At 44.6% G+C, this 27,979-nt stretch overlaps 1 protein-coding gene across 1 annotated transcript in view; it reads left to right on the forward strand.

Moving 5' to 3' along the window:
* The window catches only part of wwc1 (WW and C2 domain containing 1), a 307,962-nt gene that overhangs the window by 175,246 nt on the left and 104,737 nt on the right, over positions 1-27,979 (forward strand). Inside the window, exon 11 of the mRNA XM_083636240.1 lies at positions 25,485-26,248. Coding sequence (XP_083492366.1) covers positions 25,485-26,248 — 764 coding nt within the window. The remainder of the gene's footprint in view (positions 1-25,484; positions 26,249-27,979) is intronic.

The following is a 27,979-nucleotide window of genomic DNA, read 5'->3' on the forward strand; positions in this document are numbered from 1 at the left end:
TCTGGATGGACTCGCTCGCTTCTTGGAGTTTTGGTTGAGAGAAGCTTTTGCGATTCTGGTCATATTTATGCTGCGTGTTTCAAAGTGTGTTCCACCTGTAATCTATTATGCAAATTTGCAATCCCGCATCGCCAGCAATCAGCGCGAAAACGAAAGCGTTTTCCCCCATCCATTTTCATGAGAATGGCTGCTTTTTGCTTGCCTTCCTCTAGTCAGGAGAGCACTGTCGCCACTTAGTGGCTCGGTGGAATGGGTTGTAAACGTTCAGTGGCTCCAATAATTATATAAGAGATGTAAAAGGGTTAGATGCACATCCCACGGTCAAAAAAAAAAAATCATTTTTTTGACGTATTAACTCATTGAGTGCCAGCCACTTTTGGAGAACGGACGCTCCCAGTGCCAGAGTTTCAGAGCTTTTTTCAGTGATTTCTCGAGGCCCACAGAATATTGTGTGATATTACTATGTAAACAATGAACACGCAAAAAGAACGATGAGACTCTTTTCTATCATCAGCAAAAACAGGTTTATTGATATCATTTTCCGTTCTTTAGTTATCAGCCGGAGAAGATAGCTTGATTTAACAAAAAAGAGCAGTTTTTTTCTAGAAGCTGAGATAATGGCTCTTTTGTGAAATTAAACATTTCAAACACATCACTGACTCTGAAGCTAATTTTCTGATGTAGTCACACCTCAAAAATAATTTCCTTCAATAAAACAGTGAAGGACAGGGAATTTTGTTTGGCAGAATAATATTTTTAGCTGCAACCAGCAGCGCTGGCCCCTGCGTGCGCTGCTGGTTGCAGCTTCTTGCTGCTGGTGGGCATCGGATATTCTGGCTTGCGTTTGCCAACCCTGTCCTGCTGCTGCCTGGGTCTGTCTGGGTGTTGTGTGGCTGTGTGCTGCTCTGCGTGTCCCCCCCCCCCTTCCCCGCCCGCCCCGCCTCGCCTCTACTGCACACTCCTCCTGTATGGGAGGTGGCTCTGTGCTGAGTTTGCTCTGCACTGTGAAGGGTGCGCGACATCTAGCTTTTTCCGCGTGTGTTTGTCACCGGCTCCTATGCTTCCAGTTGAGAATAATAACGTCTCCACGGCTGATCATGCGAATCGGCTGTTGCAGCGGACATGGAGGAGCTCAATTGTGGGAGCAGATTGACTGCTGCAGGCACATCTAACGTTAAAACGCTTCATGCATATCGATGCATACGGATGCGATGCGATTTCCGTTTCCCCAACGACTTATTCTCTGTTTTTCTCTGCCTTTCTGTTAACCTGGAGAGCACTGTCGCCACCTAAGGGTTCTGTAAAATAGGTTATAGACCTCCAATAGCTACAATAGTTGTACAGGAGCTGCGGAAGGCTTTGATCGACGTCCCACCGTCAAAAAACGCATTGGACGTCGAAAGACGTCCGTGGCACTCTACGTCACTATTTAATTGGACGTCGAAAGACGTCCATGGCACTCAATGAGTTAATACGTCATTGGCAGTCAACCGTTGGATTATTTTTGACGTATTAATACGTCATTGGCAGTGAACGTGTTAATAAACAAACCTTGAATATGTATCCATGAGTGTGACAATTGAAATAATACAAATAAACACTCTTAGGGCCTTAAGGCCTAATGCTCAATTTAATTATAAATAAAATAAGGCTAGGTCGAAACCTAGCATATGGCCAGTGCAGAAAAGCGTTGACGAGCCTGTTGGTTGTAGCAGGCAGCGACATTGTTAAAGTGGAGGGCTGTTGGTCGCAAAAGTATGAAGGATATAATGGAAAATCAGTATGGTAAGAAAGCCCTAGAAAATAATTATTGAATTATGTAGTTGCATTTAATAAAACATTTTATTATTATACATTCATGTGTGTGTGTGTGTGTGTGTGTGTGTGTGTTTGTGTATGTGTGCACTAGGGCATTCACGACTAGTGAATTTTACTAGTCGACTAGTCGTCCCTAAAGGTAGTCGACTACGTAGTCGGCTAACCGTTTTTTTTTTTTTTTTTTAATCTTTAAGAAAGAACATGAGGTATTTACACGACATACTGTACATGGACTATCATATCCCATATCCCCCACAAAGAACATCAAAACACAACAAAACAAAACAAGAAAACTGCATAAGATACACAATAATCCAAGAACAAACAAGACTATTGGACAAACAACCAAACAAAAACAATGCATTCAGCTCCTATCCTGATAAGCCTAATGACACTGGGGTAAAAAGTTCTTAAAGTCAAACTCTGTATGTGGTTGCCATATTTTGGGGATGTCTAAGAATCTGCCTTTGCTCTTGTAGTAAATGTTATCCAATGTATGGTAGCTTGAGAGTTCATTCCACCAGTGAACTACAGCTGGGGGATTGGATGCTTTCCAATTTAAAGCTATGCATTTCCTAGCTACCAACAGGGCAAGATCTATGTATTTACCAGGGGCGGTTCTAGGCCTTTTTTGGGTGGGCTTTAGCCCACCCAAAAATAGTCTCAGCCCACCCAAAAAAAAAAAAAAAAAAAAAATCCCCCCCTCTCCAAATCCATGGTGGTCATTAGTAGCAGTTTCTGTTAAAATTATCTTTATTTATGATTTATTTTTGCTTTAAAACTATTTTTTTATTTTCTGCTTAACTCATTGAGTGCCAGCCACTTTTGGAGAACGGACGCTCCCAGTGCCAGAGTTTCAGAGCGTTTTCAGTGATTTCTCGAGGCCCACAGAATATTGTGTGATATTACTATGTAAACACCGAACACGCACAAAGAACGAGGAGACTCTATTGTATCATCAGCAAAAAAAAGTTTATTGATACCATTTTCCGTTCTTTAGTTATGAGCCGGAGAAGATAGGTTGTTTTCAGCAAAAACAGGCGTTTCAAATTAGAAGCTGAGATATTCAGCCTTTTGTGAAATGAAGCATTTCAAGCACATTCACTGACTCTGAAGCTAATATTTGCTGACCTGAAACATCTGAACAGCACCCACACACCCCTCAACTCCAAACTCCTCCTCCGTGGGAGTGTCTCTGGTGGCTCTGCTCGCTCTGCTGGCTGCTGCGTGTGTCAGGTGAGTCTCTGCTGCCTGCTATGGCAGGCTCTGCTGCCTTACGGATCCACGTTCGGATGGCGGCCGCTCGTCGGGGGAGTCTGGATCGGGCTCGCGTTCGTCTGCGTTTCTGGGGTTTCGGTTGTGAGCTGGGATGAAGCTGCGTCCGATTATAGGCTTTCTGCTGCTGTACAAAGTGCGCTGCACCCAGTCTATTTTCGGAGCGCTCAGCCTTGTGCGCCGGCTCCCAGCGCGACACTGAAAAGCCAAACCATTCTCATGAGAATGGTTTGGCTTTGGTTTTATTTTCTGGCGGCTAATTGTGTGGAGAAACTATGCAGCAGAGACAGAGGGGCTCATTTGTGGGAGCGGATTGACTGCTGTTCGCAGCTAACGTTGGCTCCAGGCAGCCAGAGCAATCTGTGCCGCTCTGGCTCATGCATCGGTTTCTCTTTCATCACGGGGCTTTTTCTGCTTTTTTTCCTCAACTTTCTCTAATCTGGAGAGCACTGTCGCCACCTAATGGGTCCATAAAATAGGTTATACACCTTCAATAGCTACAATATTTTTACAGGAGATGCACGAGGCTTTGATCCACGTCCCACCATCAAAAAACGCAATTGACGACTTTAGTCGTCTTTGGCACTCTACGTTACTATTCGAATTGACGACTATACTCGTCCTTGGCACTCAATAGAGTTAAAGTTCATGAAAAAAAGTGGCATTCTTGTTTTTCCCCACAATAATTTCATAATACCATTTGTAATGCCACCGTTGTAGTGCTGTTGTTCAAAATTAAAGTACATTTTCTCAGATTTATTGGTGTCTTTCTAGTCACACAATTTAATAGTCAGTGTTTCCCATACACTGATCTATTTGTGGTGGTACACCCTATATAGATTTTGACCCCCACAAATACTGCCACATATTAATTTCAACTAGTTGACTGCAAACTCCTGCTTTAGTGCTTACAGTATATTATTATCTTGTCGGAATTTTATTCCAGCCAATAAGTTAGGAAGTTCCCTTTTGATTTAATTTTACTTTTGTTTTGCCTACAAAGCAAAATGTTACTTTACTTGAAACTCCCCTGAAGTGATTTTGGTATTATGTATGCAAGCATAATTCTACCATAAGTAACCTGTATGCAGAATATAGTAGGGAAACAATTATTTTTTCATTGCTGTAAAACCACAGAACGGTAAAGAAGATATTGATGTGTGTAGTTCTTCATAGATCTAGTCTCTTCATTTTGATCTCAAAGTGCACCAGCTTGATCCATTTTTACTTGAAACTGTACAAAATTTTCTTCCGGGGGGGCATGCCCCCGGACCCCCCTAGGGGTTCAAAGGTCTGATGCTAAAACCGCCCCTGGTATTTACTTTGAATGCATTGTTTTTGTTTGGTTGTTTGTCCAATAGTCTTGTTTGTTCTTGGATTATTGTGTATCTTATGCAGTTTTCTTGTTTTGTTTTGTTGTGTTTTGATGTTCTTTGTGGGGGATATGGGATATGGGATATGATAGTCCATGTATGTCGTGTAAATACCTCATGTTCTTTCTTAAAGATTATTATTATTATTATTATTATTATTATTATTATTATTATTATTATTATTTGCAAAAACGACTAGTCGACTACTAAGCACAGTGTCGACTAGTGGTTTTACTAGTCGACTAGTCTGTGAATGCCCTAGTGTGCACGCGCGTGTATTTATTGTGAAATTCTAAAAGATGTGTATTTGTCGCATTAAAATGACCCCACCCCTCTGTATAGCCTCATGGTGCCTTTTCAACTTCTATTGTTCTAATGACATCTCTCCCAGTTAGCAGTATCCCAAAATCATAAGTTCATGATGAAATAGCCTACAGTGCAGTGCGGGCTTTCAAAAAACCACGAAATAAGTTTTGAGCAGCACAGTCCACACATGCTGTGTGCTGTGGTTTGGTGAAGTTTGGACAAAATTAGAAGGCGAAATAGCGCTTTCTGTTAAATAGGCCCCACCCACACACTTTGCAAGTCGATTATTTCGCAACGGTGAGGTCTTTCAAAAAATGGCAAGACAGGTTTTGTGCAGGGCAGATGTGGTTTGGTGAAGATTTGACAAAATTTGAAGGAGAAATAGCGAAAAAATCTTTTGGACAAAAGTCCAAATGGCGGAAAATCTAGTTAGACGGAAATGGGCGTGGTCTATATAGAAAGAATGTTGATCGTAGAAGCTATGGTTCCAAAGTTATGGACCAAAACGTAAAGAGGGCAGCTATAGCGCCACCTTGAGGTCAATCGGTGTAATTTTTAGGCCAAAGTAGAAGAGTACTCTATGAACCTATGTACCCAATTTGGGAACCGTCACTCTTATGGTTTGTGAGCTATGGGTACTTTTTGTTGCCATAGTGCCCCCTATAGTCGAAATTACACAATTGTTTTTTTTATCAGCTCAGAGTACATAGCTGCACACCTGTATTCAAGGTTAATTCGCAACGGACAATGCGTTGTTAGGGCGATTTTTGTGAACTAGGCCACACCCACAAAAGTTTGATTATATCGCAACGGTGCGGTCTTGCAAAAAACTGCACAATGTTTTGTGTAGGACAGTCCACACACGCTGTGTGATTAATCCAAGTAAACATTCTTATAAAGGCCTAATGCTCAATTTAATTATAAATAAAACAATATCCATATTTCAAAACACAAACAGGCAATGTACATTTGTTAGAACAAAGAAAATGTTCTCTAGTCTATGAACATATTTTAAGCTTAATTTTTCATCAGGCACATTGTTAGCCGCCTATTGGGGGATATTGGGGGATAGCAAGGACCCCAAAGGATTGCCACGCGCTAAACGTCGATGGGATTCTTAGTCCATATATGGTCAATGATGTCTCCAGGAGCCGAGTGCACCAGCTGGGCGTACGCCTACGTGTAACGTTACGTCCAACTTAGAACTCAAAGTTACGACTAACTGAATTTTATGACTAGTGCACCATGTTGTCTTAAGCCCTCTATGCGTTGCGCCTGGGTGTAACGTTTACAAGGCGTACTCATACTGACAGCTGTCTCATCTTGATCTGCGCTGGGAATATCTTTCACTTCAGCTGGGACTGACAGCTCTGTGCTGTCGATGCCGTTCAGCTGTGATGCGAGGAAATCTTCTCAAAAAATATCGATCGATATGTTCTGTAAATGGACGTTTTGGGTGCAGGACCTCCGCCTGTTGGCTGGTTTTTAAAAGCTTATGCATCCGAAGAGCTTTCCATTTCTTCCAGACTTTGTCAACTGCCTGCAGTCCGCATCGCATTCATTATTGATTGCACTTGTGATCGAATTCCATGCGGCTTGTTTCTGTTTGTTTGTGTTGGCGCTGTGAGAACATTTCTATGCTTTGAATAAACTCTATAAATTGGAGCTGAGTTGGAGCTGTCTGTCAGCTGTCTCGAGCTCGCCTTCCAAATCTTCTCTTCCTGCACTAGGCACTTTCACCACTTAAGTGTAGCACTTAAGAGAGAGTAGAGTAGCCTTCCATATTGTATTTATGTATTGTTATCATGTAACCTGTCGAATGTAAGGTGTAGTATTCTTCTTTTAGCACTGACATGCTGCATGTACATCCTGTCTGTGTTTTGCTGTAATTTTGATGTCTGTAATGTTGTGGTATCTCTTGCGATGACACGTTACATGTATATCAGTTTGTGCGTTGAATGAATGTAATGAGTGATTGTTTTGATATTTATTGGGGACTACTCGATGTAAATTAGCATTAGCTAACTCCGGCATATTTACATGTTTTCGTATATAGAGGCTTCTGTATTTCTGAACATGTCCATTAATGTGCATTGTCCCGTCACAATAAACCAATAAAGTAAAGTAAAGTAAAGTGTGTTGCTTACTGCAGCGATTGCATCGACGGCAGCAAGTTCGTCTCCCCCATGCGAGACTCGCTCCTTTATAGCGTGAAATGTCGAGTGCATGGCGGGCGCAGATCTATCAATAGTAGGAAATAATTTGGATTTATGGCAGGCGGATGGTTCATGCATAGGTTAGGATGGCATAAAAGCTCATCTGCACATCTCTAGTGTGTGTGTGTCTGTGTGCGTGTTAGTGGTTCGTCTCCGGTCACGGTGCTTAGGGAACTCCCTGATAGCGCGAAAGATGCCTAGTATATACACAGTATCTATCTATCTGTCTGTCTGTCTATCTTATATCTATAAATTTGGCAATGTGGGCAATGTCTGTTCTCTATTCTGTTTACATTTTTGTGCCGGCCACAGCTATGCCGTTTTACGTGTGATCGAGCTGCAACTTTCATGGGTTCTAAACAGTACCCGTGACCTGACAGAGCCGGATTTTTATGCCTCCGCCGGCGATAGCCAGGCCGGAGGCATTATGGATCCGGGTTGTCCGTCCGTACGTCCGTACGATGTTTGTTAACGCGATATCTGAGGAACGCCTTGATGGAATTTCATCAAATTTGCCTCAAACATCGACTTAGACTCAAGGATGATCTGATTAGATTTTGGTGGTCAAAGGTCAAGGTCACTGTGACCTCTCGAACGCCATTTTCAAGCTTGTTAACTCATTCATGGCCAAAGACGTCTTTGACGTGTTATCAGGAATAGCCCAGAGGGCCAATGACGTGTTTGACGTGTTTTTGTTTTTATTAGTACAGCGCGTAGTTCAAAGACTTCCCCAGCCTGTGACATGTTATCAGGTCCCTAGCCTCAAAGGCAAGCCGACAACACGTTATCAAACACATACCGCAGCTGTTGTTTTGAAATGGAAGAGGAGGAGAAAACGGAGAAACGCTGCCTGTTGCATAGAGGAGAAACGCCATTGAAACACCCCTCGGCGCGCTGCGCTGGTCGCCTCTGCTGCAGGGCGAACCTGGATTGAGTTGTTCGCGGAAGTCAAACCAACATGATCGATCCGGTTCCAGCGCCTGGTCCCAAAGCCAAGCCGACCCCGTTCCTGTGTCGCAGCATTCGTCCCAGCCCGAACGAGAGGAGGAAAACGATGCAGAGGCAGAGGAGGCTAGACGCTGATCTCAGACCAGTTTGGTGTCCCTCCTATGCTAATTTGCGGGACGATCAGTAGTGTTCCCTGGGAAGAGGTGCGATCCAGCAGCAGCTGTGGCCAGAACGCTCTCTGTGTGTGTGTGTGTGTGTGTGTGTGTGTCTGTCTGTCTGTCTGTCTGTCTGTCTGTCTGTCTGCACACTCACTCACACTGAGTAAACTGTATTGTTGAATGTAAAAAAAAGCACTTCATGTGTATATATATATATATATATTTTTTTTGTCATTTGTGTCATAACGAATAATATTTACATGTCTGATGTCAATACAGTTCAAAATAAAATAATTGAGAGCGAGTTCTGCCTGAGATTGTGTATTTTACAAAAATGGCCTTTTCTCCTGTTTGTCTTCTCAGAGAGACCTTTTTGGTGAAAACAGGGTGTATATAAATGGCTATAAGTAGAGTACAGAACATGCTAAAAGCTCACTTTTTTTTTCCTGGTGAACCCAGAGACGTACATCTTCATTTTGAGGTATTGCAAATCACTTTGGTGCTAATAGATAATTTACTGTGGGTCTTGAAAGATGACCAACAATTATGAAAATCTTTGGCCTGTGCTAAATATTGGCAGTCCTAAACTGGCCATGAATGAGTTAACGCGATATCTCAGGAATGCCTTGACGGAATTTAATCAAACTTGTCTCAAACATCAACTTGGACTCAAGGATGAACTGATTAGATTTTGGTGGTCAAAGGTCAAGGTCACTGTGACCTCTCAAACGCCATTTTCCAGCTTGTTAACGCGATATCTCACGAATGCCTTGACGGAATTTCATCAAATTTGCCTCAAACATCGACTTAGACTCAAGGATGATCTGATTAGATTTTGGTGGTCAAATGTCAAAGGTCAAGGTCACTGTGATCTCTCGAACGCCATTTTCAAGCTTGTTCACGTGATATCTCAGGAATGCCTTGACTGAATTTAATCAAACTTGTCTCAAACATCGACTTGGACTCAAGGATGAACTGATTAGATTTTCATGGTCAAAGGCCAAGGTCACTGTGACCTCACGAATGCCATTCCCAAGTTCGTTAAAGCGATATCTCAAGAACGGCTTGATGGAATTTCTGCCAATTTGGCTCAAACGTCGACTTGGGCGCAAGGATGAAAGGATTACATTTTGGTGATGAAAGGTCAAGGTCACTGTGACCTCTCCAACGCCATTTTCAAGCTTGTTAACGCCATACCTCAGGAATGCCTTGACGGAATTTCATCAAATTTGCCTCAAACATTAACTTGGCCTCAAGGATGAACTGATTACATTTTGGTGGTCAAACTTCAAGGTCACTGTGACCTCACGAACGCCATTCCCAAGTTGGTTAACGCAATATCTCAAGAACGGCTTGATAGAATTTCTTCTGATTTGGCTCAAACATCTACTTGGACGCAAGGATGAACTGATTCCATTTTGGTTATCAAAGGTCAAGGTTACTGTGACCTCGAATGCCATTATCAATCTTGTTAACGCGATATCTTGATGGAATTTATTCAAATTTGCCTCAAGCGTCCACTTGGACTCAAGGATGAACTGATTACATTTTGGTGGTCAAAGTTCAAGGTCACTGTGACCTCACACACCCAATTTCCAAGCTCTGTAACGCAACATCACAGGAGCGCCTTGACGGAATTTCTTCCAATTTGCCTCAAATGGCGATTTGGACTCAAGAATGAACTAATGGCGGAGGCATAAGTCCGCGTTGCGGTCGTTCTAGTTTAATTAGGGCAGATTAATTGCCCTGAGGCTGATTGCCCTAAGGCTGACGGCCCCTGCACACCAACATGGGCGGTGAGCGATGTACTCGCTATCGCCCAGTCAGCCCTGCCCCGCTGCTACGGCGTGGTTGGCTGCCTTGCTGTATTTCCGTCTTCAATTGGTCGATTTCGAAATGGCCCCTCCTCACCTCGCTGCCGTGTGTCGCTCACCACCTTGCAAAGCATGCTGGGATACCTGCCGTCAGGACATCGCAAACGACAAGACGAGAGGAGGGGCCAAAATCGAAATAGACCAATTGAAGACGGAAATACAGCAAGGCAGCCTACCAAGCTGCAGCAGCGGGGCAGGGCTTGACAGGGCGAGTGCGAGTACATGCGAGTTTATCGCCTTTGGTGAGAAGGGGGTCTGAGGCTATAGTTCAGTGATGATGTCATCAGTGATGATGTCACCAGTGATGTCGTCAGTCTGAGGCTATATAAGTGATGGGAGTATAAGCACTGGTGGACTCGGTGCATTGAAGTTGCAACATTTTTGCATTTTTCATTTGGTCCGGTTCGCTTTCACACAGCAATTTGTCAAGCACACCAAACCTTCTGAACAATGTCACGTAGTCAAAACGTCACTCGTCTATTGGACAGAATAGAGAAGGGAAATATCTCCTCTTCCGCCGGCTTCTTGGATGGCTGAGGGCTGACTGAACAACACAAGTGAATCCGCAAAACACAAACCATGGAGCAACACCACCTGCAATATTGGGATTTCTGGTTTTACTTTGGTGTTACTATCAAATAAATATTTTACAAGAATGTGCCCAATATGAGCAGCAGATGAGGCAGCAAGCTGTTGAACATTTCATTCTGCAGATGAGACGAGCGAGGCAGTACTGATCAGGAAAAGGCGAGCCCTGTTGAGAGTGATGTGTTGTTGTTGGGACGACATACGTCACGCAGCGCGGTGCACACATGTGGACAGTGCACGTGCGTGCGCCGCAGTGTTTGTTTTGCTCCCTTCTACCGCCTTCTACTCATGATGCACTGGCACTTCCTGTATTTGCTCTTGTGTTTAGTCCGGGTTGCTTTCACACCACAAACGAACCGTGCTAGAGTTCACTTGGAAACGAACCGAGACCTACGTTTTAAAGCGGACTAGAGTTTGCTTGTTTGTTCCGCACCAGAGTTTGTTTGCGCTTTCACACCACCCCAAACTAAGCAGACTATCAGAGGAAATGAATTCTGGTGCGTTTAAAGCGGACCAAACAGCTTATATGTGAAAGTGACCTAAGTAGGGAGGAACCAGACGGAGGCAATGGCTTCCGCCCCTGGCCTGTGTGAGTGACCTGACGGAGCCGGATCTTTTAATTAGGGGATTGCCCTAAAAACGATGTAATAGAGCAGGCGAGGCCGCGACGTGCAGTGGTCATCAGTGATGTATGCAGCAGGGCGGGCGAGGGAGCAAGTGAGCCCGCACAGCGGTCGAGCTGCGTATGCAAGCTGCAGGGCCAGCTCGGCGAGCTGCAGGGCGGGCGAGGCCGCGTAGCGGGCGAGCCTAGGAATCGATGCCTAGTAAATAAAAATCACATTCAGAATGAGAATTGCTTTTGTTCACCGAGTGTGACAGGTGCACAAGGAATTTGACCTGGATCTGACTCGTTTGAAGACAGTTATACAATACAGATGAACACAGCGCAGGTCAAAAGCACAAAACAAAAAGAATGTGCACTCTACATCGACCAGTCGATATTTCTCTGATCTTTGAAGCTACTTTTGCTACTTTAGAGCAGTGGTTCTCAAATATATATATATATATATATATATATATATATATATATATATATATATATATAAAAATTAAAAAACATTAAAAAAAAAAAAAAAAATGCTACATGTTACTTATTCCTTCTCAAACTACTTCCTACATGGTGCTAGTCTATCAAAATCTTCATCTTGGCTGTCATTGATTGTGTTGCATAGTGGTTTTCTGTACTGTTGACAAATTGTGATATTGTAAGTCACTTTGGACAAAACAAAAGCGTCTGCTAAATGACGTAATGTAAATGTAATGTAATAAAAAAAAAAAAAAAAAAATTTTGTGCAAAATCTTCATAGTTCAACAAAAATAGTTTATGCTTTAAATCTAAAATGGTTCATGGATTACATTCTAATAACAAACCTATCAAATTAAAAGTCAAGCACGTTACCGTGGAAACAATTAAGCTTAGCCCAAAATCACAAATCAGAATGAGGGGGTCCCCGGTATACTGTAGTTTCTATCTTGTAAGGGGTCCTTGGCTGAAAAACATTTGAGAACCTCTGCTTTAGAGGATTTTCTTTTCTTTTCCAGAATTTAAGGAGTGTCTCTGGAGCTTTTAGTCTCAGTGATGTAGAGATAATTGCAAAAGTATGTGTATCTTAGATAAATAGGATGATAACTGTGGGAATACTCTTTTAAGCTCGAGGAAAGAGGTTGGTATGCGGCAACCACTGTAAAGACTCCAAGGGGTAGAACAGAGATTCAGTCATTTACTTGAAGGTTAGAGCTATTTGAATTCTGTGCTTTTGTTTCAACACAAATCCCTATAAATGTCTTGGTAATTTTCTGGATTTTTCAGTAGTTATTGTCCTCTTAGGTGGAATAGAACTATACCGCACGCTAATTTCTAGTGTGTGGTCGGGGGAGGTTTGAGGGGCACCTAGAGAGTATTTGAGGACATCTATAGGCTTAAATGCGTGAAGATGTTGTCCAAGTCTCCACAAGGTTTCTCTTTTGCGTTCAGCTTGAGCTCAACATGCCCAATTCCACACATACCCCAGTTGCACTCATGTGTCAGTAGGCTGGTTTGAGATGACTACCTGCATGCCTGGAAAACCGATAAGAGTAACTGTCAGTAGGCTGGTTTGAGATGCCTCCCTGCACGCCTGGAAAACAGACGAGAGTAACTTTCATTAGGCTGGTTCGAGATGCCTACCTGCATGCCTGGAAAACAGACGAGAGTAACTTTCATTAGGCTAGTTCGAGAGGACTACCTGCATGCCTGGAAAACAGACGAGAGGAACTGTCAGGCTGGTTTGAGAGGACTACCTGCACGCCTGGAAAACAGACGAGAGGAACTGTCAGGCTGGTTTGAGAGGACTACCTGCACGCCTGGAAAACAGACGAGAGGAACTGTCAGGCTGGTTTGAGAGGACTACCTGCATGCCTGGAAAACAGACGAGAGTAACTGTCAGGCTGGTTTGAGAGGACCTGCACGCCTGGAAAACAGACAAGAGGAACTGTCAGGCTGGTTTGAGAGGACTACCTGCACGCCTGGAAAACAGACGAGAGTATCTTTCATTAGGCTGGTTCGAGATGTGTTCCTAAAGAGATTTAAAGACGTTCTTCTCTATCCTGTCTGTAAGATTATTAATGCATCCTTTATTTATTTATTTTATTATAAGTGTTTCCTGCGGCCTGGAAATCGGCTATAATTACACCTATTTTTAAAGCAGGCGATACATCCTGTATGAATAACTACAGACCTATAAGTATTCTCCCTGCACTGTCAAAGGTAGCAGAAAGAAGTGTAGCAGCTCAACTGATTAGTCATCTTGAAAACAGTCCCTTTAACTCATTGAGTGCCAGCCACTTTTGGAGAACGGACACTCCCAGTGCCAGAGTTTCAGAGCGTTTTCAGTGATTTCTCGAGGCCCACAGAATATTGTGTGATATTACTATGTAAACACCGAACACGCACAAAGAACGAGGAGAGTCTATTGTATCATCAGCAAAAAAAAGTTTATTGATACCATTTTCCGTTCTTTAGTTATGAGCCGGAGAAGATAGGTTGTTTTAAGCAAAAACAGGCGTTTCAAATTAGAACCTGAGTTATTCAGCCTTTTGTGAAATGAAGCATTTCAAGCACATTCACTGAGTCTGAAGCTAATATTTTCTGATGTAGTGACGTGGTGTAGTTGTGTGCTGCCCTGCGTGCCCCACCCCCCTCTCCCCCCTCAGCTGCAAACTCCTCCCCACACTAACACACAGCCTCACGCACCCAGGTCTATTTTCGGAGTGCTCCGTTTTTGTGCGCCGGCTCCCAGCGCGACACGGAAAAGCCAAACCGGACTGCTGAGAATGGTTTGGCCCTTGGGCGTCGGGTGCTGCTTTTCTGGCGGCTAATCGTGTGGAGAAACTATACAGCAGAGACAGAGAGGCTCAGTTGTGGGCGCGGATTGACTGCTGTTCGCAGCCAACGTTAACTCCAGCCAGAGCAATCTATATGGCTCTGGCTGCAGCATGAGCGGTTTCTCTTTCATCACGGGGCTTTTTCCTGCTGTTTTCCTGACCTTTCTCTAATCTGGAGAGCACTGTCGCCACCTAATGGGTCTGTAAAATAGGTTATACACATTCAATAGCTCCCATATTTTTATAGGAGATGTAAGAGGCTTTGATCCACGTCCCACCGTCAAAAAAACGCAATTGACGAACATACCCTTGGCACTCTACGTTAGTATTTGAATCGACGAACATACTCGTCCTTGGCACTCAATGAGTTAACCTACACCCCATGCAGTTTGGCTTTAGAGCAAACCACTCCACTGCAACAGCCAATTGTTTTCTTGTTGAAAATATCAAAGCTAAACTTGATCAGGGGGGAGCTGTCTGTGCAGTGTTTCTTGATTTAAGAAAAGCCTTTGACACAGTAAACCATAACATCCTTCTAAACAAAATGGCACAATTTAATTTTTCTTCTTCCACTTTATGTTGGTTCAAATCGTACCTTGAAAACAGAAATCAGCGTGTCAAGATTAAGGATATGGTGTCACCCACTCTCACTTGTGACATCGGAGTGCCTCAAGGCTCTATCCTGGGGCCGCAACTTTTTAGTTTATATATTAATGATCTGCCTTCAACATGTGTTGGAGCCGACATCCAAATGTACGCAGATGACACAGTAATATATATGCATGGGAAAAACTGTGAAGAAGCTGCTCGTAAGCTCACACAGACCATGGAAGTCGTCACAAAATGGCTTGCAGACTCTTGTCTGCACCTTAACATAAAAAAAACTGTCTGTTTTTTACAAAAAGAGCAAATGATGTCTCTCAAACCTCTGTATACGTATCAGGTGAGAAGCTACAAGTGGTTTCTAGTTTTAAATACCTTGGTATAATCCTGGACTCGACTCTCAGCTTCAAAAAACAGGTTAAACAAGTTGTTGCAAGAACAAAATTCAACCTAAACAACTTCAGACATATTCGAAAGTGCCTGACACCAGAAGCAGCAAAGATTTTCTTTCATGCCATGATTTTTCCACATATAACATACTGTCTAACCTCTTGGTCTCTTACCACTGATGCAACCACTGATGCAACAATCAAATCTGCACAATCTGTATATAAACAAGCTCTCAAGGTCCTCGACAATAAACCAAAAAGCTACCATCACTGTAATATACTCCCCAAATATGGTCTCCTTTGCTGGGAAAATCTTGTTAACTTTCACAATGGTTGTTTAATGTTCAAAATTCTCAATGGCTTAGCACCTCCTCCATTTACCAAATTTATCTGTCAGAAAAATCCTGGGAATAGGCTAACAAGATCAAGCCTACGAGGCGACATACTTGTCCCAAGGAGGAAAACATCTTTCGGCCAGGCTACCTTCACAATAAGAGCTTCCCAATCTTGGAACACCATACCTTTAAATATACGTAATAGTAGCTCTTATCGCTCTTTCGCACGTAATTTTAAAATGTGGTTGAAGAACAACCAGACCTGCCAGCATACCTAGGCACATGCTTGTCCTGTCTACCGCCATCTGCTGGCCTGTCTCTCTCACTGCACTGTTGTTGTTGTTGTTGTTGTTGTTGTTGTTGTTGTTGTTGTTGTTTTTAAATCCCTGTGTATGTCCCTGTTTGTCTTTGTTTGATCATAGCATGCTTATGGTTTTATCAATAATGTGGTCTGAATGTTGGCATGCTTTAACTGTCTGTGCTGGTATGTCTGCCTGTATAGTCTGTTTTAACTTGCATGGTGCCAATTGCTTTGGCCTGCTACATGTTATTTTTACTTACATTTTTATTTGCTTGTGTGTATTATTGTTGGTGTTTGTTTTTAATGCATGCTTGCTTGCTTTTAATGGCTATCTTAAGTTCTGGCCAAGGGACATCAGTTGAAAATTAGCCGTTTGGCTAACACTGGCATGTTTACAGTCATGTTAATTAATGTGCACTGTCCCTCAAATAAATCAATAAATACAAATACGCCTGGAAAACAGACGAGAGTAACTGTCAGGCTGGTTTGAGAGGACTACCTGCATGCCTGGAAAACAGACAAGAGGAACTGTCAGGCTGGTTTGAGAGGACTACCTGCACGCCTGGAAAACAGACGAGAGTAACTGTCAGGCTGGTTTGAGAGGACTACCTGCACGCCTGGAAAACAGACGAGAGGAACTGTCAGGCTGGTTTGAGAGGACTACCTGCACGCCTGGAAAACAGACAAGAGGAACTGTCAGTAGGCTGGTTTGAGATGACTACCTGCACGCCTGGAAAACAGACGAGAAGAACTTAGTATGGTCCCCCACTGCCAGTGGCGTCGCCAGGGAGTCTTGGCTTGGGCTGACACTTGGTTGATAGCTTCATGCTTAGATGCCTATAAGCTACAGGATTGTTTGTTCTTTTTAGCTCAACATCTTCAGTGTTGGATCACTGTAAACAAAACGTGACTATTTTTCTCTAGTCAACTGGTTGGGGGCAGGGTGCCATGCCATGCTGTGCTCTGCGCTCCGTACATTTGCTTTTTTGTCCCTTCAAGTCACATGCTTGAATAATACATCCAGAGAAACAGAGAGAGACTAGAATGCAGTAATGCACTTTTTAAGCCTGTGGAAGACCAAAGTTATATTTGTTTAATGGCAGTTCAAGTGTAGTCATGCTAATTTAATGTATATTTTATATTCTTGCGTGCATCCATTATGCATTTCTTTCATATCTACAAATTTCTTACAAGGCCCCCGATCACAGAATGATTTATTGAGAATTTAGTTAGGAGTTTCAAAGCAGGCAGGTAGCGAGTGCCAGGGGGCTTTGAAGTGGACGGGAGGCTGATAAAGTAATTTACATTTTTGATAGAAAAACTTTGCCCAAGATGAAAGGCTCTTCCCCCTCTTATCTCCACCTAGTTAGCCGCTTCTCTCCAATTTCAATCACACTTTACTCCTCAAATGTAATGTTTCCAGCCCAGAAACCAGGATAAACCAGGATACATGCTTGCTGACAAAAATGTGTTATTGTAAGTCGCTTTGGATAAAAGCGTCTGCCAAATGACGTAATGTAATGTAATGTAATGATTCATAACATCCTCGGGAATGATTTTACAAGATGATGCAAGCCCTCTACAAGGCATACATGTATTTCAGAATCGTTATAAGACCCTTTGATTAGAAACAAACCTTTTTTCTTGCGTTTTCTTTCACAAGACGTTCAACAGCAATAATCTGAGCAGTTTCAAGTGACATGAACAATGCTGTTCCACTCTTATCTCCCTTCCCCCCTGCTAGTTTCTCTCCGTGTTTTTGTTCCCCTATCATGGCTAATTCATCCCACGTTCCTGGCTGATGTACATCAAACGGTCTTGTCGGCGGATAGAGACTCCCCTGTGTCAGCGCTAACGAGCCGCTCGGCTTTTAATTAGAGCGTTCGCTGTGGAGCGCCCGGAGAGTCTGAGGAGGCAGCGACAGGCGGACCGAGGAGAGGAGATGGGGAGGGAGAAGAGGAGAGGACAGGGGAGGAGGAGAAGGGGAGAGGACAGGAGAAGAGGTAGAGAGAGGGTCCTGCTCAGTCCGACGGGTTTGGGTCGTCACGGGCTGAGATTTTATCTTAATTGGCTGGGTCGGGCGCAGCTCGGGTTGTGGGAAAAAGAAATAGGCTATATTTAGGACTATAATACGCTATTTACACACAGAGACTGCACAGTGGTGCTCATGTTTGAGTCAAATAAGAATTAATTATCTTAACTCATTGAGTGCCAAGGACGAGTATGTTCGTCAATTCAGATACTAACGTAGAGTGCCAATAGCTACAAATATTGTAGCTATTGAAGGTGTATAACCTATTTTACGGACTCATTAGGTGGCGACAGTGCTCTCCAGATTAGAGAAAGATCCGGAAAACAGCAGGAAAAAGCCCCGTGATGAAAGAGAAACCGCTCATGCTGCAGCCAGAGCCATATAGATGGCTCTGTCTGGAGCTGACATTGGCTGTGAACAGCAGTCAATCCGCGCCCACAACTGAGCCCCTCTGCCTCTGTCTGTCTGCATAGTTTCTCCACACGATTAGCCGCCAGAAAAGCAGCACCCGACGCCGAAGGGCCAAACCATTCTCAGCAGTCCGGTTTGGCTTTTCCGTGTCAAGCTGGGAGCCGGCGCACAAAAACGGAGCACTCCGAAAATAGACTGGGTGCGTGTTAGGCTGTGTGTTAGTGTGGGGAGGAGTTTGCAGCTGATGGGGGGAGAGGGGGGTGGGGCACGCAGGGCACCACACAACTACACCACATCACTACATCAGAAAATATTATCTTCAGAGTCAGTGAATGTGCTTGAAATGCTTCATTTCACAAAAGGCGGAATATCTCAGCTTCTAATTTGAAACGCCTGTATTTGCTCAAAACAACCTATCTTCTCCGGCTCATAACTAAAGAACGAAAAATGGTATCAATAAACTTTTTTTTGCTGATGATACAATAGAGTCAGCTCGTTCTTTGTGCGTGTTCGGTCTTTACATAGTAATATCACACAATATTCTGTGGGCCTCGAGAAATCACTGAAAACGCTCTGAAACTCTGCCACTGGGAGCGTCCGTTCTCCAAAAGTGGCTGGCACTCAATGAGTTAATATGTTAAATGCAGTTATTAATTTTTTATTATTTTCTCATTTTCTGAGCTGTTATGCTGCACCGCAGCTATGGCATGATGCTTAATTTCTTGTGGCGGGGGCGCGAGTTAATGAGGTGACATGACTTCACTGATAAGAAAGAAAATGAAAGTTACTATGAGTGAAGAAGACCACCTGACAAAATGGATGCTAAGACGACAGAAAAGGTTAGACAAGGGGAATACACCTTAGCCGTTTTCACACATGCGTACAGGAACATTGCCTGTAAATCAATATCGGCCATTTCCCGGAATTTCCCTTCACACCTGAGGGCTCACATGTGTGAATATAGCAGCGAAATTGCCTGTATTTGAGGGGGGGGGGCACTGCAGAGCGGGTGGGGAGTGACGTGTGCACTTGGATGGGGAATCCTCCTTATTTTGGGGGTCGGCAAAACTCCGATGGTGAAATAAGTTTGCTTGTCACACAATAAATCACAGTCGTTTGACTTAAGAGGGCATGCATGTTGTATCCTTCACATTCGCTAACCAGTCTTTGAACTGAAATCTTTGAAGAAGTAGGGATCCCTGTCGGAGAGAAATAGCCTGGCTGGTTCGATGTTTATCCGTTCACCTGCGTCGCGTTGAAGCACTTTTTACAGACTGGCTTCGTTTGATGTGTCCAGGGGGCTTGCCTTCGCTGTCAGCAACGTAAGCAAAATACTTCCACATTTCGCTTCGTGCATTTGCTTTCCCAACAAGCGTTGGGCGGCTTGCAAGACTCAAGCCGCTGCCATTTTCGCTGTCTGTGTCCCTGTCGGGCTGGACTGAAGGACTCTGGCCAGAGTGCGAGCAGGGGAGGGGGGGGGGAGCACGCCCACACATGAAGCAGCCATACCGCTCTTCTGACAACCTAGGAACTGGTGAAATGTCCGCAATGACGGGGTCACGCTTATACCGGAAAACAACTTTCACACATGAAGGCATTAGAGCGCTTTCCGGTCATTTACCGGTAAAAAGCGCATGTGTGAAAACGGCTCTTGGTACATCGGGAGGAGTGGGGGGGAGTTTAAGTCAGAAGACTGGAAAACTCTTTATGCTGTGGTGGATGTAGACGGTGACGCAGTAGGGATAACCTACATCCAATGCAAAAAATGCAAGTGCTCTTCAAACACGACTCCAAGACCGGCACCTCTCTTCCCTCAGCCGCCATACCTGCTGCATGGCCACCCCTTCTTCAGGTCAGAAATCGATGTCTGGTTTTGCACGAGTAGCCTACAGCTTAAGTCCCTCACGACTCGCCATCAAGCAGACCGTGACGGAAGGGAAGCATGTGTCTTTATGTGTGCTAAGGGGAAAATGACGAATGCTGGCAGAAAAAAATAGATAGCCTACTCACACTTTTCAATGACCCATCTATTTTCAAAAACTTTTAATGCCTTGATTTTTGAACTTTTTATAATGTCCTAGTCTAATAACTGCTGTTTGGTCGGGCTGAGTTGGTCACGGGCTGAGTGTTCTGACAACGGGGGGCGAGTTGTGCTCGGTCTGCATTTCAAGCGGGTTGAGTTGGGTCGGGTTAGACTTTTAGGACCATTGCGAACTCTAAGGGGAGGAGGAGAGAAGGGGAGCAGAAGGAGAAGTTTTCTACAGATTTGGTTCTTGTTTCCAATGGACAAGGACTTTACAACATGTTCTTTTCTTTTTATGCCTCCGCCAGCGATAGCCAGGCCGGAGGCATTATGGATTCGGGTTGACGTAGGGACGTACATACATCCGTCCGATGTTCGTTAACGCGATATCTGAGGAATGCCTTGACATAATTTCATCAAATTTGCCTCAAACGTCGACTTAGACTCAAGGATGAACTGATTCGATTTTGGTGGTCGAAGGTCAAAGTTCAAGGTCACTGTGACCTCATGAACGCCGGTCTTCTTTATCTTGTACACAGACAGCTGCAGATCAAACAGGGACAACAGCCTTATAGTCAAATACTCTGACGACACTGCACTCCTGTCGCTCCTCCAGGGGGCAGAGTCGAACCACGGTTGTGCCCTTCCTGATTTTGTCCAATGGTGCGATGAGAACTTCCTTGATCTTAATGTGTCAAAGACAAAGGAGCTTGTAATCGATCTTAGAAATAAGAAAGCTGACCCTGTTGCTAGCTCCATTCATGGTGAAGACGTCCAGATTGTCGATTCTTATAAGTACCTGGGAACAGGTACTTATTCGCATCTTAAGTTTGACACAAACATAGTCTCTTGTTAAGAGAGGGCAACAGAAAATCTACCTACTAAGGAAAATTAACTCCTTCAAAGTGTCCAAAACGATCCTGTGCACTGTTTACAGATCATATATTGAGAGCCTTATAACTTTTTCTTTCATATGTTGGTTTAACGGTTTGTCTGTGAAGGACAGAAACAGCCTTAACAATATCGTCAAAGTCTGCTCCAAAATCATTGGAGTCCAGCAGAGTGACCTGAACGCGCTCTGGAAGAAGCGAGTGTTTCAGAAAGCAAAAGGTCTTATGGACCAACCTGACCATATCCTGTCCTCTAAATTTGCCCTCCTGCCGCTGGGACGGCGCTATCAGGCACCTCCCTGCAGAACAAACGGTTCCTCCAAATCCTTCATTCCCTCAGCCATTCGGCTGCTGAGAAGTAGAAACTGCACTGACTGTATGCATGCATGTAGTATGTACTTGAACCAATAACACTGTGCATCCTAGCATTTGCACTTTTTCTGTATGCAATTTTTTATTTTTTTATTTTTTTTATGTCTCTTTTAAAACCAATTGTTTACACATGCACCTTATGCACTTTACATGTGTACAAACAATGTTGCGTCTTGCACCTATGCGGCTCAGATCCATGTGTGCTGAGGGACACGAGGAACCAAAATGCACTTCCCCTCGGTCTGATCACACTGAGCTTCTCTCTTATTTATCTTCTTTTGTATGTATGTATTTTGTATCTTGTGATTTAGGACTGAGATACAACGTGTTTACCCGCAACGGTGATGAACTGTAGAAACTGAATTGCCCCTTGTGGATAAATAAAGTTTTCTCAATCTCAATCAATTCCCAAGTTCGTTAACGCAATATCTCAAGAACGGCGTGATGGAATTTCTTCCAGTTTGGCTCAAACGTCGACTTGGACGCAAGGATTAACTGATTCGATTTTGGTGGTCAAAGGTCAAAGTTCAAGGTCACTGACCTCACAACTGCTCGTTTCATGCTGGTAAACATGATATCTCAGGAATGCCTTGACGGAATTTCATCCAATTTTCTTCAAACATCCACTTGGACTCAAGGATGAACTGATTCGATTTTGGTGGTTAAGGGTCAAAGTTTCAAGGTCATTGTCACTGACCCCATTTCCAAGCTCTTTAACGTAATATCTCAGGAACGCCTTGACGGAATCTCTTCCAATTTGGCTCAAACGTCGACTTGGACTCAAGCATCAACTAATTCGATTTTGGTGGTCAAGGGTTAAGGTCACTGTGACCTCACGAACGCCATTTTTATGCCTCCGCCGGCGATAGCCAGGCCGGAGGCATTATGGATCCGGGTTGTCCGTACGTCCGTACGATATTTGTTAACGCGATATCTGAGGAACGCCTTGACGGAATTTCATCAAATTTGCCTCAAACATCGACTTAGACTCAAGGATGATCTGATTAGATTTTGGTGGTCAAAGGTCAAGGTCACTGTGACCTCTCAAACGCCATTTTCAAGCTTGTTAACACAATATCCCAGGAATGCCTTGACGGAATTTAATCAAACTTGTCTCAAACATCGACTTGGACTCAAGGATGAACTGATTCGATTTTGGTGGTTAAAGGTCAAAGGTCAAGGTTACAGTGACCTCTCGAACGCCATTTTCCATCTTAACGCGATATCTCACAAATGCCTTGACGGAATTTCATAAAATTTGCCTCAAACATCGACTTAGACTCAAGGATGATCTGATTAGATATTGGTGGTCAAAGGTCAAGGTCACTGTGACCTCTCGAACGCCATTTTCAAGCTTGTTAACGCGATATCTCAGGAATGCCTTGACGGAATTTAATCAAAGTTGTCTCAAACATCGACTTGGACTCAAGGATGAACTGATTAGATTTTGGTGGTCAAAGGTCAAAGGTCAAGGTCACTGTGACCTCTCAAACGCCATTTTCAAGCTTGTTAAAGCAATATCTTGCGAATGCTTTGACGGAATTTAATCAAACTTGTCTCAAACATCGACTTGGACTCAAGGATGAACTGATTAGATTTTGGTGGTCAAAGGTCAAGGTCACTGTGACCTCTCGAACGCCATTTTCCAGCTTGTTAACGCGATATCTCACGAATGCCTTGACGGAATTTCATCAAATTTGCCTCAAACATCGACTTGGACTCAAGGATGAACTGATTAGATTTTCGTGGTCAAAGGTCAAGGTCACTGTGACCTCACGAATGCCATTCCCAAGTTCGTTAAAGCGATATCTCAAGAACGGCTTGATGGAATTTCTGCCAATTTGGCTCAAACGTCGACTTGGGCGCAAGGATGAAAGGTTTACATTTTGGTGATCAAAGGTCAAGGTTACTGTGACCCTCCCAACGCCATTTTCAAGCTTGTTAACGCCATATCTCAGGAATGCCTTGACGGAATTTCATCAAATTTGCCTCAAACATTAACTTGGCCTCAAGGATGAACTCATTACATTTTGGTGGTCAAAGTTCAAGGTCACTGTGACCTCACATACCCAATTTCCAAGCTCTGTAACGCAACATCACAGGAGCGCCTTGACGGAATTTCTTCCAATTTGCGATTTGGACTCAAGAAGGAACTAATGGCGGAGGCATAAGTCCGCATTGCGGTCGTTCTAGTCAAGCTTGTTAAAGCGATATCTTAAGAACACCTTCACGGAATTTCTTCCAATTTGCCTCAAATGTCCGCTTGGACTTAAGGATCATCATCGCTGATTAGGTTTTGGTGGTCAAAGTTCAAGGTTACTATGACATCACCGCTCATTTAATGCTCGTTAATGTGAGATCTCAGGAATGCCTTGACGGAATTTCATCTAATTTGCCTCAAACCTCCACTTGCACTCAAGGATAAACTGATTAGACTTTGATGGTTAAAGGTCAAAGTTCAAGGTCACTGTGACCTCACACACCGAATTTCCAAGATCTGTAACGCAACATCTCAGGAGCACCTTGACGGAATTTCTTCCAATTTGCCTCAAATGGCGATTTAGACTCAAGAATGAACTAATGGCGGAGGATTTTATTTTCAATCTTTTATAGAACGATAAACATAAAAAACTCTCGTAACGGACAAGCCCGTCTTTTATTGTCACACGAAAACCACAATACATGCATGCGGCCACAACACACTCATGCTGACGGTGGCCGGTGAAAAGTGTCCTCTGCATTTAACCCATCCAGGCATGCCCTTTCCTCTGAGGGGCAGGCCAGGAGCAGTGGTCGCTCTGTCGTACAGCACCCGGGGACCAACTTCGGATGTTGTCGTCACTGGTCGGATGACGATGATGATCTGATCTTCTGCATGTTTTTAGTGGGGGGTTATATACGGAGGAACCCCCTGGGGGGTACGGGGAGAACATGCAAACTCCACACAGAGAGAAAGGCCCTTTCGACGAGATAACCCACCTGGGCAGTAGGCACTGAAGATATGGGGGGGAACACAACCACAGCGCCCACAGTGTCCCAGGCAAGAATCGAACTCAGGACCTTCCAACTGTGAGGCGACAGCGCTACCGACTGCGCCACCGTACCCCATACAAGACAAACAGGCTCAAACACAATAAGTAATAATAATACAAACAAAACATCTTTGACATTTAACATTGTAACATGGAGCTACCAGCTGCATAAGGTGCTTATGTGCTTGTAAGAGATATTGCGTATGGGATCTTATACTTGGGGTCTGTGGGAAATCAGCTGGGCAAGCCGTCAATTACCCCTAACCTCAGTCACTAGTCATTCCTAACCTCGTCAAAGTAGGTTAAAAACGGGTCCCAGATAGTTGAGAACTTTCCGAATGAGTTTGTTCTCAGAAACCGGAGTCTTTCCATCTGTATTACAGAGACCATGTCCATTAGCCACACCTGGAAAGAAGGTGAAGAGGAGGACTTCCATTCGTTCTAAATAAGTCATTTGGGGACAGTTGTCCCCAGTGTCAGAGATTGCTGCACAGCTGTAGGGAAGTTCAGAGAGGACTCAGAGCAGCCGAAGATGGCGAATTATTTTGTAGGCCTCAGAGTACCAGTCAAATATTTTGGCCCAGAAACTAGTTAATGAAGGGCAAAACCAGAAGGCATGAGATAGCGTGCCCTCTGACACCTGACACCTGTCACACAGCGGTGAGACAGAAGGGAATATCTTATGTAATTTATGCTTGTAGTAGTGAAGGTGGTCAACTTTAAATTTGATCAGCTGGTGTCTACTATTAACTGAGCACAGTTGTACCACAGACAAACTCCTTTCCCATATAATGTCGGATAAATCAATACCAAGTTCCCCCTGCCATGCTTCTCTAATCCTCACAGTAGAGGCTGTGTTGCAGTTGTTAAACAGACATACAAATCTAGAGATAAGATGCCTGGAGTGAGGAGGGCTCAGCAATACATGCTCATTTGGGAGCCCTTCAAAGGTATGAATCTTAGATCTAACATACTGTAAGTTATGGTTTGCAGGTACCTGAATCAGTTTGTGCCGGGCTACAACATGTTCTTAATCCATAAGACCACCAAGTGTGACTTCTGTTTGGCGGACTTGTCATTGTGGACTGAAACTCATTATTCTTCTCCTCTTCTGCAGCCTGTCGGCCAGCACCCTGTCGTGTTCGTCGGGCAGCAGCCGTGGCTCTCTGGCCACCACCTCCAGCCTGGGCTCCACCTCCTCGCTCAGCTTCAGTGACATCTACCTGGAGCAGCCTGAGCTCGCCGACCCCGACTTCCACAACAAGCTGGACAGCCTGCTGCAGGAGGGCGGCCCGGGGGGCTACCGCCCCTCCAGCTCTATTACCACCATACACGAGCATGAAGTGGTGACGGCGCCCGGGGGCGTGGACGCAGGGACGGCCCAGGCCAAAGCGTGCGGGGCGGGAGGGGGTGCGGCATGCTCTGCCGGAGGGGGCGGAGGTGTAGGAGGTGTGGGAGCGGAGGCGGGCTCGTCCAGGATCCAGGCTCTTAGACTGTCGGAGACGCCGCGCTCCATGAACTCCTTGTCGCCGCGGTCGTCGCTCTCCTCTCTGTCGCCGCCGTGCTCGCCGCTGGTCACGGATGCTACCTTCCTGTCTGGGGAGGTGGTCACAGACGCTAGCTTTCTGTCCGGGGAGGCGGTCACGGACGCTAGCTTCCTGTCCGAGGAGGCGGTCACAGACGCTAGCTTCCTGTCCGGGGAGGCATTCGTGGGCCAGCCGGCACCGGGCGGGCTGGCCCTGGACCTGGAGCTCCACAGCAGGCTGGCTGAGCTGGAGCTTGGCCTGGACTCCCAGGAACAGGCACAGGAGGAAGGAGGAGGAGCCGGGGAGGCAGACGGCAAGCAGAACCACAACACCACGCCGGGCGAGGATGTCAAAGGTACCAAGGAACACCCACTGCAAACTAATATGTAGCCTTTACAGTGGAAATTGCAAAATATATATATATCTAAAGTCAATCTATATAAAGATTTAACAATTCCTGAAGTAGCGGAATACCCATGGCTAATTGGCCAGTCACACAGGGGATCCCACAGGTCTGTTAAATTGCGCTCCGCCTTCAGCTTTCGGCAAGTGAAAACAAAATTGCAGTCTGTGGGTTTCTGTCATTTGCAATTGGAACTAACATGGCACAGTTGAGAAGTTCAGTGTTGTAACACTAATTTACCTTGGTCCATGTCTCAAACTATGCCGTGTTGGGTGCTTGAATTCTGAGAATTGGGCCTTGAAACTCCTTGAAAAGTCCTTGAATTTGGTGTTGAATAAGGTGTGGGATCCCTCATCAGGCCTCGTTCACAGAGTTGGCATGCAGCCTCTCCTTTCTCTCTGCAGAGGGGTTTCATAGTCCTCTTCAGTGGCTGATTACAATTCAGCTCACCTGTGTGCTGCTCCAGAGTTCACTGGCTGATTCAAACTCCACTCACCTGTGTGCTGCTCCACTCTGTAGCTCTCCATGGTCCTGAACCTGTCTTGAGTCATTTTGGCCACTAATTAGCCATTTTTGCCCATTTAGTCGGCTTAATTACGTAATTCAAAAATCCTGCTCCGTTAGGTCACCCGGGGTGAGCAGGGGTGCTCTTTACACTTCCTGAAAGATTCAGCATGTAAAATGGCATAGCTGTGGCCGAACACAATTCTGCTCGCTCACTCGCTCGCTCACTCACTCGCTCGCTCACTCACTCGCAGACACTTCGCATTCTTATTATAGGATTTAGTAGCTCCAGGTGATGAGAATCAAGTGTTTGGAACGGAATCTGTTAAAGGCACTATGTGTAGGATTCTGCACTATTAAATATCACCAAACCATTACCTTGTATATGTTGAGGACTTACAGTGATTAATTTCTGTGTTTACAACTAAGCCACGCCCCCTCCCTGTGTTGTGATGGGCCACCAAACCTCCTCCCAACATCGCCGAATGGGCGTGATCTGTTTACATAGAAATCCCTCCTCTGGAGAGGCTGACCTAGTGAGCCCCTCCCAGCCCACAGCCCAAAACAGAATTTTGTAGACAAAGATGGCGGATCCCTGATGCGGGCATTCCAGGCATTCCATTCCCTGATCCACCTTATGTATGCAGTTTCCTCTACCGGCTCGCCCCAAGGCTGTGTTTTATCTGCTTTCTTATATATTCTATACACCAACGACTGTCGCAGCCATTTCGCCAACAGATTCATCGTCAAGTACGCTGACGATTCTGTCATCGTCAGTCTGCTTGACGATGATGATGTAGGACACGGCCAACTCATTGACGACTTCGTTTCTTGGTGCGAAAACGCTTCCTTACAACTCAACGTTTCCAAAACGAAAGAGGTTTGTATTGATTTTAGACGTTCCCCCGCTGTTCCCCAGAGCAGTTTTGTCAACGGTCAGCCTGTCGATATAGTGACAGACTACAAATATCTGGGTACGGTAATTGACAGCAAGCTGAAGTTTGATCTGAATACCGACATGCTGTGTAAGAAAGGTCAGCAGCGCCTTTTCTGCCTTAGGAAGCTGGCCAAATTTCAGGTTGATAAAACTCTGATGAAAATGTTCTATAGTGCTTTTGTGGAGTCTGTCATTTCATTTTCCATAATCTGCTGGTATGGTAATCTTTGTACTAAAGACAA

The sequence above is a fragment of the Poromitra crassiceps genome (genome assembly GCF_964638095.1).
Source record: "Poromitra crassiceps genome assembly, chromosome: 1".
NCBI classification, from domain to species: Eukaryota; Metazoa; Chordata; class Actinopteri; order Beryciformes; family Melamphaidae; genus Poromitra; species Poromitra crassiceps.